This window comes from Ranitomeya variabilis, chromosome 4 (genome assembly GCF_051348905.1).
Source record: "Ranitomeya variabilis isolate aRanVar5 chromosome 4, aRanVar5.hap1, whole genome shotgun sequence".
NCBI lineage: Eukaryota > Metazoa > Chordata > Amphibia > Anura > Dendrobatidae > Ranitomeya > Ranitomeya variabilis.
The window spans coordinates 450,157,236-450,172,483 of record NC_135235.1 but is presented as its reverse complement, the minus strand read 5'-3'; the positions used below and the strand labels follow the sequence as shown (position 1 = coordinate 450,172,483).

At 40.5% G+C, this 15,248-nt stretch overlaps 1 protein-coding gene across 5 annotated transcripts in view; it reads right to left on the bottom strand.

Moving 5' to 3' along the window:
• Window positions 1-383: 383 nt before the first annotated feature.
• Window positions 384-15,248, bottom strand: part of ARHGAP40 (Rho GTPase activating protein 40) — a 182,031-nt gene continuing 167,166 nt past the window's right edge. For all 5 annotated transcript variants that reach the window (XM_077251533.1, XM_077251531.1, XM_077251532.1 and 2 more), the window contains 7 exons: window positions 14,095-14,254; window positions 12,171-12,253; window positions 11,383-11,589; window positions 9,921-10,055; window positions 9,153-9,313; window positions 5,884-5,939; window positions 384-1,002 (listed from right to left, as the gene is read on the bottom strand). In XM_077251533.1, coding sequence (XP_077107648.1) covers window positions 896-1,002; window positions 5,884-5,939; window positions 9,153-9,313; window positions 9,921-10,055; window positions 11,383-11,589; window positions 12,171-12,253; window positions 14,095-14,254 — 909 coding nt within the window. In that variant the 3' untranslated portion in view covers window positions 384-895. The remainder of the gene's footprint in view (window positions 1,003-5,883; window positions 5,940-9,152; window positions 9,314-9,920; window positions 10,056-11,382; window positions 11,590-12,170; window positions 12,254-14,094; window positions 14,255-15,248) is intronic.

The following is a 15,248-nucleotide window of genomic DNA, read 5'->3' as shown; positions in this document are numbered from 1 at the left end:
AAAAATCCAATAATGAAAAAGTAAAAAAGCAAGAACAGAACAATATAGGGTAGAAATCATATACTTTAAATGCACACAGATGTGATAAAACAGAAATCAGATAACCAGGAAAGGGGTTAATGCCTGTATGCGGTGACACCTCCCCCCCATCATCTCTAATACACCCCATTAAAGGCTTTTGTTCCCCAGCAGTTCAGGCTCGCACTGATTTCATAATTACAGTCATTTTGTAGTCGCATACAGCTGCCTGTCCTAATCCACAAGAACCTCTCCTCTCACCAAGAATGATGTATTCATACAAACCAGGGATATGAAAAATAAGAAAAAATACTTGTAAAAAACACACGTAAAAAAAGAAGGCAGTTTCTTTGTTCTTTTTTTTTAATAAATGTTCATTATTGTCACGTTTAATCACTGGATATTAAATACAGATGTAACAAAAACTTGATGTAAAAAAAATAGACTAGCTTGATATCAACATATAGAACGAACGTACATCATGATACATACACAAGGAGAAGACAGAAGGTTAAAAAAAAAAACAGCATACAAAATACAAAAGGGAGGAAAGCGCCGTCTAGTGGAGAAGAAGTGTAACATCACTCCGTTAATCCAAATTAACCATTCACATTTTAGAGTTATCGAGGAATACTTCCACGTAAATGTTTGAAGTGTGGAAATGATAAAAGCATCCATTACTTTTGATAGTCAAGAAATAAATTCTTACATGGTCCTATGATCACAACATCATGTGGCAGAGAATCTTATATACACAGTCTTGGAGGGAATATATGTAGAACCCCGCTAGATTAGACTCCAAGTCTTTAAAGTTGAGTGCTCCATTTGTCCAGGGTTAGGCTATGCAAGTTATCATTTCCAAAGCACTAACCGGTCCCTATAAAGTAGATGTTGTTGGGGGGCTTGGTTTAATCACCCATTCTCCATTTGGATTGGCATTGTACAAGTCCAATAAATAGGTATCAGGATCCAAGCAGTGTTCACCTAAGTAGAAAGACATTAGATATGTTACAGCTTCCCATTACCTCCAAACGTAAAAGCTGGCAACAAACATTAGATTTTAGTTGGCAGATCCTGCAGATATTGGGACAATCTGCAGGCAATATAGTGCCGGTGTCACCTTCCTGTCATTCACAAAATCATGGGAAACAGTAATACAACAGGTTGGATATTCAACTTTTAGATTTTGTTTTAGAATAATAAGCAATACCAAGGAGGCATTGCAGATATGCATTTCCTCATATTGAAAAAAAAAAAAACTGCATCTGGCCAAGAAAATGGTCATGTTTATGGGGACGGTCACTGTTCAAGTAATCTTATGTTTCTGCATTCATAAAGCAGACCCGTCACTTCTGAAAAAGCCAGCACAAAGGGAAACAAGATGAAATAAGGCTTTTCCCAAATACAAATTCTTACAAAAAAATCAGATGATTTCCCCCAGTATAACAGAGATGCAGATTTTACTCTCGCCTTACCAGGTCGAGTGCAAATCTAGGGATCTGCCAGAGAAGAGGATCTCACAGCATGCAAGTGGTACATGGTGCTCAGATGTTAGACAATTGATCCTGTTTGGTCATTTTAGAGAGTTCCTGCTTTATAAAATTCAATAGGAGAATTGATTCACCAATTTTTCTGATAAAGTTACCACAAGCAAAATACAAAAGTGATAAATTAATTCACCAATGTACAAAAAAAGGCCACAAAACACACTGGATATTTTTACTCCGCTTGATCACCAAGAGCCTGAAATTTACCCAATTCAGAAAAGTGTTTCATATCATCTATTTAATTAGATGTCTCGGTGTATTATACAGCGACTTTTAAATTGTTAATCTGCAAAAGGAGGGCAAGGTTGCTTCAAAAAGGTTAAAGGGGTTATCTAACGAACAAAGTTCATTTTAATCAATGGATCTTGAAATTGGATGAGTTTAAAAAAATAAAAAATGTTCCTGTGCTGAGATAATCTTATAAATGTGTCCCTGCTGTGTGCTGTGTAATGGCCGTGTCTGACTGTACAGGTACATGGTCTGATCATTCCTCCCCTGGCCAGGAGATGTGGTAACAAAAAAGAGTGTACAGACAGGACAGCAGAGGATCACAGATGATTCTTTCTTTGAAGAAAAACATTTTTAAAAGCTGGCAGGGAAATGCTTTACCTCACAAAACGAAATAGCTGTGATCCCATGTTGTGCTATCTGTACACTCTTTTGCTTCCTCCCCTGCCCAGGAGCTGTGTTATGGTCAGACCATGTTCCTGTACGGTCAGACACAGCCATTAGGCCTGTCCCACACGTCCAGATAATTCCGGTACCGGAAAAATCGGTACCGGAGTTATCCGTGTCCGTGAGCTCACGTAGGCCATCCGTGTGGCACACGTGTGCCGCCCGTGTGCCGACTGGGTACCACACGGAGCGTGCAGGAGACCGCGCTAGAGCGCGTTCGCTGGAGAGAAGATATGAAAATTCCTTTTTTTTTTGGCTTTTCGTGTTTAAAATAAAGATCCCTGTCCCCTCCCACCTCCCACCCCCTGTGTGCCCGCCCGCTGTTAATAAATTACTCACCCGGCTCCCTCGAAGCGTCCTCTCCGCGCCGCACCTTCTCCTGTATGAGCGGTCACGTGGTGCCGCTCATTACAGTCATGAATATGCGGCTCCACCCCTATGGGAGGTGGAGCCGCATATTCATGACTGTAATGGGCGGCACCACGTGACCGCTCATACAGGAGAAGCCGGCGGAGAGGATGCAGCGAGGGAGCCGGGTGAGTATTTTAGTAACAGCGGGCAGGCGCACAGGGGGTGGGAGGTGGGAGGGGACAGGGATCTTTATTTTAAACACGAAAAACAGAAAAAAAAAAAGGATTTTTCATATCTTCTCTCCAGCGAATGCTGCTGGAGAGAAGATATGAATGGCGGCTTCAGTACCACGTTGGGGGGACAGCGCTTACTGTAGCGCTGTCTCCTGGACTGCACACGGACAGCATCCGTGTGCGGTACGTGTTTTACACGGACCCATTGACTTTAATGGGTCCGTGTAATCCGTGCGCTCCCACGAAAACTGACATGTCTCCGTGTTTTGCACACGGACACACGGTCCGTGAAAACACGCTGACATGTGCAGAGACACATTGATTTTAATGTGTCTACGTGAGTCAGTGTCTCCGGTACATGAGGAAACTGACACCTCACGTACCGGAGCCACTGACGTGTGAAACCGGCCTAACACAGTACACAGCAGGGGCACATTTATAAGATTATCTCAGCACAGGAACATTTTTGTCAACACATCCAATTGTGGAAATTATTATTATTCCAAGATCTATTGATTAAAATCAACTTTAAAAATAAACTTTTTTTGGTGGGAAAATCCCTTTAACCTATTAGACGAGTAAATTATTTCTTATAGAAGGTTTTATCTACAATGGAGAACATATGTAGCTGTTTGAAAAAGAGTTAATCTGAGCCCCTTACTACATACAGGTCCTTCTCAAAAAATTAGCATATAGTGTTAAATTTCATTATTTACCATAATGTAATGATTACAATTAAACTTTCATATATTATAGATTCATTATCCACCAACTGAAATTTGTCAGGTCTTTTATTGTTTTAATACTGATGATTTTGGCCTACAGCTCCTGATAACCCAAAAAACCTGTCTCAATAAATTAGCATATTTCAACCGTCCAATCAAATAAAAGTGTTTTTTAATAACAAACAAAAAAACCATCAAATAATAATGTTCATTTATGCACTCAATACTTGGTCGGGTATCCTTTGGCAGAAATGACTGCTTCAATGCGGCGTGGCATGGAGGCAATCAGCCTGTGACACTGCTGAGATGTTATGGAGGCCCAGGATGCTTCAATAGCGGCCTTAAGCTCATCCAGAGTGTTGGGTCTTGCGTCTCTCAACTTTCTCTTCACAATATCCCACAGATTCTCTATGGGGTTCAGGTCAGGAGAGTTGGCAGGCCAATTGAGCACAGTAATACCATGGTCAGTAAACCATTTACCAGTGGTTTTGGCACTGTGAGCAGGTGCCAGGAAGCATGAAGTGCTCCAAAATCTCCTGATAGCTAGCTGCATTGACCCTGCCCTTGATGAAACACAGTGGAGCAACACCAGCAGCTGACATGGCACCCCACACCATCACTGACTGTGTACTTGACACTGGACTTCAGGCATTTTGGCATTTCCTTCTCCCCAGTCTTCCTCCAGACTCTGGCACCTTGATTTCCGAATGACATGCAAAATTTGCTTTCATCAGAAAAAAGTACTTGGGACCACTTAGCAACAGTCCAGTGCTGCTTCTCTGTAGCCCAGGTCAGGCGCTTCTGCCGCTGTTTATGGTTCAAAAGTGGCTTTACCTGGGGAATGCGGCACCTGTAGCCCATTTCCTGCACACGCCTGTGCACGGTGGCTCTGGATGTTTCCACACCAGACTCAGTCCACTGCTTCCTCAGGTTCCCCAAGGTCTGGAATCGGTCCTTCTCCACAATCTTCCTCAGGGTCCGGTCACCTCTTCTCGTTGTACAGCGTTTTCTGCCACATTGTTTCCTTCCAACAGACTTACCATTGAGGTGCCTTGATACAGCACTCTGGGAACAGCCTATTTGTTGAGAAATTTCTTTCTGGGTCTTACCCTCTTGCTTGAGGGTGTCAATGATGGCCTTCTTGACATCTGTCAGGTCGCTAGTCTTACCCATGATGGGGGTTTTGAGTAATGAACCAGGCAGGGAGTTTTTAAAAGCCTCAGGTATCTTTTGCATGTGTTTAGAGTTAATTAGTTGATTCAGAAGATTAGGGTAATAGGTCGTTTAGAGAACCTTTTCTTGATATGCTAATTTATTGAGACAGGTTTTTTGGGTTATCAGGAGTTGTAGGCCAAAATCATCAGTATTAAAACAATAAAAGACCTGACAAATTTCAGTTGGTGGATAATGAATCTATAATATATGAAAGTTTAATTGTAATCATTACATTATGGTAAATAATGAAATTTAACACTACATGCTAATTTTTTGAGAAGGACCTGTACATGCAAGTCCAGCATCAGACACACTGAGTAGCTTTGACAGGTTTTCCCTTTGTAAGGCTACGTTCACATTTGCATTGCGTCGGGAGCAGCCGCGGCAACGCATGCGTCATGCGCCCCTATATTTAACATGGGGGGCGCATGGACATGCGTTGTCTAGCGTTTTGTGATGCATGCGTCATTTTTGGTGCAACGGTCAGGGCGCAGACAACGCTGCATTATGCAGTTTTTTGGCGTAAAAAAAAAGGAACGCATGCGTCACAAAACGCTGCGTTATGCATGCGTTGTGCGTTGCGTCACCGACGCTGCGCACAACAATGCAAATGTGAACGTAGCCTAACTCCTTCTATACTCATCCTCTTCCTGCTGCTCCATAATACACAGGATTCCATCTTGCATTGCTTCATACATCACTGTATCTAGCATACCAGCAGATCAAAACTCCCCTGTGGTTACACACAATCAATCGGTGGGCTTGTGCACTTTACATTGGTATCAACACTGAGCCCAATCATTGGCTGCAGCGGTCATATGCATTGATGTTCTGACATCAATGCTGGAGTCTCTGAAAGGCCGGAGCAAAAGGGTAAGGTGTTGCAGGGCAGGGGGAGTAACAGTGGAGTTTATAATTTTCACCCAAGCTGATGGGAATAAAAATATCCTTGTAAACCCCTTTAATTCTGGAAGTACACATGCAATTTGTGGAAGTTTTTATGTAGTTTTTTTAGTCTCAACTCTTCTGCTTTCTATCGACTCATGTGCTTGGCTCCAAAACAGAAAAATTACATGCACAATTTTAGCCAAAATCATAGATGAGATGGAAAATACTTACAAATATTTCCACCAACTTCATAAAGTTCCAGGTTGGAAGATCCAAAGGAACCATTACTGAAAGATGAGAAGAGAAGGCCAGTTAATGCAATAGGTAGGGTACAAATAATAGTGAAAAACACAAGCATGATGATCAACTGATATAACAATTACTCATGTAGCCAGACCAAAAATTACTGTTCAACTAGGGGAGACATCTGGCATACAAACTTAGGCCACCAGACAAAAAACTGCTCCCATGGGAAACTAGGAGATGAGTTTTGTCATAAGTTTTCCTTCAATTACTTTTTCTACTAGGGTAGGAGTCATAGGATGGGCATATGGAAAGCAGTTCTAAATATTTTTTTTTGTTGTTATGGAAATTAAAAGGGTTAAAAGTTTATCAACAGTTTCTCACTATTCCAACAAAGAAATTTTAAAAACAGTTTTTTAAAGAACCACATCACATTTGAAGTGACCTTGAGGGGCATATATGACAGAAATTATGCAAAAGTGACACCATTTTCAGAACTGCACCTCTCTCAAATTCCTCAAAACTACATTCAAAAATTGTATTAAAGGAATGTGGAAAAAAATAAGAAGTTACTTTTTCCTCCCAAAAATGTTGCTTTAGCCCCAAATTTAGCATGTTCACAAAGGTAAAAAGGAGAAAATAGACCATACATTTTTTTGTGCGCAAAAGCTGTTGTTGGAAAACTACTTATTTTGGAGAACAGCAGGGCATGGAAGGGAAGGAGCAGCATTCGACTTTTGGAGTGCAAAAATAGCTGGAATTGATAGATGCCATGTGGCATTTGCTGATCCCTGATGTGCCTAAACAGAGGAAACCCCCCACAAGAGGCCAAGTTTTGGAAACTACACCCCTCAAGGAACTCATATAGAGGTGTGGTGACCACTTTAAACCCACAGGTGCTTCACAGAACTTTATATAGTTGAGCCATGAAAATTAAAAAAAAAACATTTTTCCCACAAAGGTTCTTTTAGCCTCAAATTTTTCATTTTCACAAAGATAACAGAAGAAAATGGACCACACAATTTGTTGTGCAATTTCTCTCGAGTACACAGATACCCCTTATGTAGTGGAAAGCCGAATGGGCATATGGTAGTGCTCAAAAGAAAATGAGCCCTAATTGAATTATGGAGCACAATTTTGGCTGAGATAGATTGCAGACACCATGTCACATCTGAAGAGACCTTTCCATGACAAAAGAGCAAAACCTCCCACAATTGACTATTTTGGAAACTACAGCTTTTGTTGAATTCTTCTAGGAATTTAGTAAGCATTTTTAACCCTCCGGCGATTCACAGAATTACGTTGGGCTGAGTACGGTAATTGTAAAATTACCATTTTTTTTTCCACTGGAATGTTGCTTTGGCCCCAAGTTTTTAATTTTATAAAAGAATAATAGGTGAAAATGAACTGCACAATTTGTTATGCAATTTCTTCTGAGTACACCAATACCTCACATGTGCTTGAAAACTACTTTTGAGGCACAGTGCAATGCTCAGAAGGGGCGAAGCACCATATTGAAGTTTAGATTTTGCTGGAAAGGTTGGAGGGTGCTATATTAAATTGACAGAGACCCTGAGCTGCCAGAACAGCAGAACCCTCAAAAAAGTGACCCAGTTTTACAATCTACACCCCTTCTCAAAGAATTCATCTAGGAGTACAGTGAGAGTGTTGACACCACATGTGCCGCACAGAATTTTATACCATTGGATGGTGAAAAAAGAATAATTTAATTTTTCCCACTAAAATGTTGTGCAATTTCTCCTGAATGCGCCAATACACTACATGTACCTGGTAACTACTTTTTAGTCACAGTTCAAAGCTCAGAAGGAAAGGAGCGCCATATTACCATATTATAGTGCAGATTTTATGGTTATGGTTTGCGGGTGCCATGACCCATTTGAAGAGCCCCTGAGATGACAACAGCAGAACCCCCCAATTTTGGACATTTTCACTTCTATAAACTATATTACACTATTACACATTATAGCAGAATGCAGAGTGAGTTGGCAGTGCAATCCATTAGTGAACTAGTTTTACAGTAGAGTTTATAACTTATCTCTTTTTCTGAACCATGTTCTGAGCTTAATTTATGACCTATTGAACTGACATTTAATCATAAATTAGATTAGATGGGTTCAGAAGGGAGAGGAAGGCTACAAACCTTGCCTTCAGCATAAGCGCATTGACAGATTCAAAGTTAACTTATACTACAGGCCATTCTGTACTGTGATACAGAGGCGGCAGAAGAGTAAAAGGTGTCGGATCCCAGAATTCCAAGTGGCGGAACTTCACCGACCTCCATATTGGGACACCGAAGTGATGGGTGTCTCAATATGGAAACTGCTGGTGGTACCAGCCTTTTGAGAAGAGCCACCAGTGGAACACCGTCGCACCACACACACACACACACACACACACACTGTATATGCCGTACGCACCATACACACACACACTGTATACACCGTACGCAACCTCTTGCACGGTACACCGCCACGAAAACGCCGTCGGGATCAGCCGAATGATTCACTGACCACTGCGTTCTTTGTACAGGAGGAGCGCATGCCCAGTTTTAATGTGACCGCAGCTATCTGTCTGCACAAAGATGGCAGCGGTCTGATTTACTGCGCCTGCGCAAATTCCGCGCAGACACAGTGAATCATTCTGCTGATCCCGGTGGCAGATGCGTGACGTGTCTACAGGCAGAGGAAGCCGGTCACATTAAAGGGGTTTCCCACGAACGAAAGTTCATTTAAAAATTGTCTGTGTCTGACCGTGTACAGAGCATACCACATCTCCTGGTCAGGGGAGGAAGCAAAAGCCAATACTGACATTACAGCAGGGGATCACAGAGGATTTCTTTTGTCAGGTAAAATATTACACTGACTGTTTTTAAACAATATTTTACCTCACAAAATGTATCCTCTGCGATCTCCTGCTGTAATGTCAGTATTGTCTTTGAGGGGAGAACACAGCACAAGAAGGAGAAAGACAGCAGACAATGGGGATAGCACATGGGGTATAGACAGGTCAAAGAAGAGAGCACAGACGGGAGAAGTCAGCACATGGGGAAAGAGAGAGTGGATAAGAGGGTGAGCACATGGGGAGAGAGATTCTCAACACTGCAAAGCCTGCCCCCATCGCAACATTACCGCCTTCATCTAGTATATTGGCCACACATACATAAATACATACACACACATACAAACATTTTTAGAATCTTTACACAAATTCTTCTTAGGGACGTATAAGGTTCGTACCATTTGATTAGGCCCATGGTGCTGACCATTTGCCAGCTGCATTGATTCACATGTTCCTGGAATTTCTTTAGGACATCTGCAGCTTGTGTGCCCTCATTCAGTTGGACAGCCAAGGAGTCCTTCACAAACAGAGATGCTCGAATCTTTACTTGTTTACAGGCCTGACAATAACAGACAGAAAATAATGGTTTTATTTTATTAGAATTTGTGAATTTCAAAATTAAATATGTAATTATAACATGTACTCAATAGTGAAAGACAAAATTGTGAAAATATTGCAGCTTGTGTTCCTTCAAGGTGTCTTCTTTCTACAAAAGCATTACAGAGTCTACTCAGGTTTTACCTGGTTCTAGCCATATCTCTGGGAGCAGAATGATTGGTTATCTTAACTACTACTGACAAAGTTAGCACTGGACTTGAACAAATCTGTCTAGTTATGATGTGATATGACAATGGAATCCTGTGTCCTTTACCATAAGGGTATATTCACACGCAACAGATTTGTTGCAGAAATGTCTTGCACTGAAAATACATAAAATCCATTTCATTGGGGTTGTTTATGCACTGTATAAGAATTTCAGAAAACCCCATTCAGATTAATAGGACTGTGTCAAACTTCAGTGTCAGAAATTTGGGAAAACTAAATGATAATAGTTGTGGGAGCCATGAAGGTGGTCATGTAGGTACTTAGTGCATGCATAAAAGACAAATAAACGTATGAAAAAATGTAGCATGTGTCCTTGTGGAGCCCCCAATATATCTACCCACCTCTGTGTGGTTTTTCTCTGGCCTTTCCTTATCAATGTTGATTTTCCGAAGGAAATTGAGGAGCCGCCGTTCATTGGATCTCTTACTGGTGTTCTCATTCAGCTTTCGGACCTGAGACAGCAAGAAGGTGGGTACCTAAAAAATATAAACACAATAGCACAATGGAATAGTACATAAATATCCAAACACTAAACTAAAGACAAATACAAATAGAGAAAAAGACCAGCACATCCAGGCTAGTGTGAACAGGCGCCAACCAAAAAAAATACATGTAGAAAAACGATAACGGTTGCACCATGATTTACCAAGAATGATTACTCTAGAACATTGAAGATGCATTACTGCCATGGAAATGGAAAAAAAGTGCAATTTATGGGTCCCCTCCTGACCCATAAATTGTAGGCTTTTTTGCCCAGGAGAGGTGACAAAATAGGACAGGGACTCACTTTCGAAGGACGCCTTTACATAGCAGTTGGGCACACATCTATTGGCCAATTTATGCGCTAAGTACCTTCTTTTCTACTGTATTTTTCATAGAAATTTTTGCAGATGATTATTTCATATATACATTATAAAGCTTTTTTTTCCCCCATTTTCTCTGGCAGTAATGCATCTTCAATGTTCTAGAGTAATCATTTTTGGTAAATCATGGTGCATACTTTATCGTTTTTCAACTAAACTAAAGACTGACATAAATCCAAAATCTGTTTCAACCTTCAGATATTTGAACTGAACCAAAATAGACCAGAATAGAAATTGGGTTCAAAGCATCCGCAAATGATTTTTAGAGAAAGTGAGACTATGGGCAAGACGTCGTCCCCCACGTTTCTCATACTTAAAGTACAGAAAGCCCACATAGTGCCACCAAGATAATACTGCAAAATAGAATACTGCCATGTGGTACCCATATAAAGTTCAGATCCCAAACAATGACACTAAACACAGCTGAATAATACTAAATGGTTTTGTCATTCTCTGTGGGTTCTCAACCTTTGGGAGTCCCCTAAAAAACATGGACCACATGAAATTGCAAATTTCTAGACCTCATATAGTCCCCGCCCTACCTCTGATATCACTTATATTAATAGAAATAAGCAGCATCCATCCTCCTTTTACCCAGTACCCTGGACCATTTCTCAGCAGAATTTGTGGCTCAAACGAGATGTAACACGATAGTTATAGAACACAGATTTTTTTCTATACACTTCTCACTACTGTATTATAGCCACATGTATGACAGTGTAGGTGGTAGGATCCAGTGATCCCGCTAGACTTAAAATAAAATGATTATGTAAAGGTCAACAATGTCAAGGTCTGTGGGCTACTCCAAGCATGGAAATGTCTTACATACTTTTATATATTACGTGGGACTTCATAAACATTCTTAAGAGAAAAGTCAGTAATATAGAGCCTCTTACATGAATATGATTGCATACATTCATACACACTAAAGGGTACTCACTGTCCATAACAAGTCTTGGTAGTGTACCATGGCCATGACTAGGCCAGCCACCCCCTCTGCATGCTGCTTCTCTCCACCTTCTTGGCTCCTGCAACTGCTCCCTCTATAGAGAAAAAGGTTAGGTGCCATGATGGTGGCAATGTTCCACAGCGACATAAGGTTACGTTTTTCATGAGAAGCCACTTTACGGAGAAACTCTAGCAATGCCTACAAGTTAGGGGAATAAACATGGTATGGTTACTAAAGGCAACTGCACAAAAATACATTGTACACCAAATAAAAGATCATTCATTCACTTTCAAGAATATCCTGCCTGGAGAAAAAGTTCTGGAGCAGCTTTGCTCAAAATTTTATACTATTCTGTTCCTCGGCTATTTTTCCTGAATGAATTGACAATTGAGTGTTACTATTCCCCATGTAAAAGAGGTTGTCCAATTGGACAATGTCAGTCAGTAAGTACAGAGACCCAAATTGTAACATTTGTTTATATATTTCTTGGAGAAATAACCGAGGAATGGCACAAATGGAAGACCTAAGAAAAGATGCTCCAGAAAGGCTACTTCATGAGGAATTACTAATACAGACATGTCAAGAGAGCTGACTGGTCCCCTAATGGTTGGGGAAATTATATTCCTTTTAATGCAACTTTATTTTGAACATGGTAGAAGAAAGTATTTTGTGAACCCAAATACAAAATCTATAGAACTTTCAACTCAAGAACGGAGACTGTAATGCTGTCGGGTGAACAGATCAAGGACAGATTGTGTCAAAGTATAAAAGAATGCTACCTTTAAGGTGCTGCGGTTTGCCTCTGGAAGCACCAAGATAAGTAGGTTCAGAGCTTGGAGTCTTTGCTTTAAGTTAGTGATTTCTACATGAAAGACACAACCGTTCAGTTTCTCCATTATATAACACACAAGCAATTATTTAAAAAAAAAACAAAAAAACAATGACAACCAGCAAAGACCATATGAGGCAAATATGCGAGATTAACCAGTTCTCCCATGCAATGATTATAATCACAGGTTTGATCTTCGTTACACACCACATATTGTGTATGTTGCAATTTCTTCACATAACGGTGCATTATCACAACCATATAACACCATCGGACACCACCCAGACTCATTGACTTAAATCAGTGTTTCGTAACTCCAGTCCTCAAGACCCACCAACAGGCCATGTTTTCAGGATTTCCATAGGTGATGGACTTAATGCTGGAGCAGATGATGAAATTATCACCTGTGCAATACTAAGAGATCCTGAAAACTTGACCTGTTGGTGGGTCTTGAGGACCGGAGTTGAGAAACACTGACTTAAATGGATCTATTCAGATATAACTGAACCAAAGAAACAAATGTTTAGGCTGTAGGTGGTCACATGTTCAATAAAAATGCATACAGCCTTTATTAGATATGATTAAAAGACAATCAAGAAATTGCGTACAAAAAACATATATAAATGTAAGGTAGAGGAATCTTCTCAGACATAAGGAAGTAATGATAATGAAAAAGAAAATAATCATACAATACAGAGTAAATATAAATCCATCCCAATTAGAAAACAGATTCCACAAATGGCAAAAGTTAGTGGTATAACAGTGGCTCACTTTCCATACACCCAATGCATGTTGCGCAATGGATTCATCCTGGGTGGGTGTAGTGGTACACCCCAGATAAAGCAGTTGTGAAACGTGCGTCGGGTGTATGGTGGATGAGCCACTGTTATACCACTTATGTATGAAAGAGGCAGTCAGCTCACCTTAAGTTGGACGCTGACATTGTTTCTCTTCCTGTTAAACCACTAACTTTGGCATTTATGGAAATGGCTTTCTTATCAGGGTACTGTAACTTTTTATCCCCTACGATTTATATTTACCTTGTATTTTACGATTAGTTCCATTGACGTTGTTTTTACTTACTTTTGTTGGAGGATATTCCTATGCTTCATAATTAAATATGTATATTTTTCTCATATGCAATATCTTCATTGGCTCACGTGCTATTTTCTCCATGTGTCTGTGTATGTTGGAATTTTTTTATATGTATATTAATGGCATCTAATGAAAGCTATATGCATTTTATTTTTAACATGCGACTACCTACGCACATCCTCCACATTTGTTTTCTAAGTATTGTAATTATATATGCATTGACATCAATTTTTCGCCCTGGGCCACTGCCCCTTGGTTTTTAGTAAGACATCTGTTAAAATGATAGATCCAAGAATGAGATCTTGAAACTCAGAGTATGTCCTATTCTGATTAGTTTATGAGCATTCGAATAAGATGCACTTAAAGTGTCTGTGTAACTACCAATTAAAAAAAAAATAAAAAACACAACAACATGTAGCACTTGGATATTTCACAAAGAAAGTCATTCAGTAACATCCCATCTCACTCAGGTCAAACATGATACATAAGAGGAAATGGAGATCAAATATTGGGAGCAATGTGGTTGAAAAGCATGCCTTAACAGGCTTATAAAAGGAAGGCCACACACAAGACTGCCACACTCCTCTGGAACAGTGCACCTCTAAAAGAAAAGATCCCAGCATGTTCAACCCCACTTTATAATTCAGAGGTTACACGTACGATCAATATCAGACATTACAGAGCAACACATCATTCGACAAAGAAAATATGAGGAGGGAGTGTCCTGCTCACAAGAATCTATCAGGGAACATGAGGAGACTCAAAAAGGTATAACTCACTCTGTACAGCAGTGAAGGCAGGTAGGTATTCAGCAGTAAGCAATGGAGCAGGCAGCTCTCGGAGGAAGAGCTTCAGGAGCCCAGCAGCATCATGTGGATTAACTTCATCCCAGGAGACGAGGCCAGCATAAAAAATTTTCTCTAGACGCTGCTGTAAGGACTAAAGTGAATCCAATATAAAAAAAAAGGTGAAATGATCAAAATTATTATCATGTAAGTCCATAGCAGATCCACTCACTGGCTACTACACTGAAGCTTTATAAGGGGTGTGTTGGGGGGCTAAATTATGCCCTGCATCCCTTCATGTTCCTTCCTAATAAAGCGGGTACGCTTTATGTGCAAAATGGTGTGTTATGTGGTACTGTTTTATTGTGTAGTAATATGCTAAAGAGTGCTATGATTGTATACTGTGTAAGTTGTGTGTCTTTATGGACTAGGGATCGAGATCGGGAGATACATTGTTAGAGTAAGGCTTAATAATAGTAATGGGTAATATACGGTTTAGTGGGGGGCTCTGTAGAGTAGGATATAAGATAGAGTTAGGATGAGAAGTAAGGGGATGTCAGAGTTAGGAGGGGCCAGAGTAGTGACAGATGAGACACTCCCTGGTTTCAGTCAGTTAGAGTATGGGATGAGGTGAAGTGAGGTTGTTGAGGTAACAAGTGTGAGAGAAGTCCAGTGGTCCAAGGCCTTGAGGCCAGAAATTATATGGATGTGAAGGGAAAAGTGCAGCGAGGAAGGAATAGCAACTAGGTTCAGTGGGAAATACCAATACGTCCGAGACCTACAGTATGGAAAAGGTTGGAAAGCGCCATCCTTGATTTCACCCTCAGAGGGCAAAACGGGTGGGAATCCCAGGCACGATCTAGTGAGGCTAGACAGGACGCTGCCGTATTGGAGGGTACGGCAGGAGAATAAAGAACCTCGCAGACGAAAGGATCTAGAATTATTGAAGTTTACTGTGCAATGCCCATGATTGAACTGGACGTATGAAGTACAGCTGTTTTGTAAAAAAAAAAAAAAAAAAAAGAAGAAGAACTTGGACTTTGTTATTCAGTGTATTTATAATTTCTTCACAGGGTGAGCAGAAACAGCCACCCCTCGCCATGTCTACCACCTTGGCCACCTCACAGCTTCATGATCAGGTTTGCTAA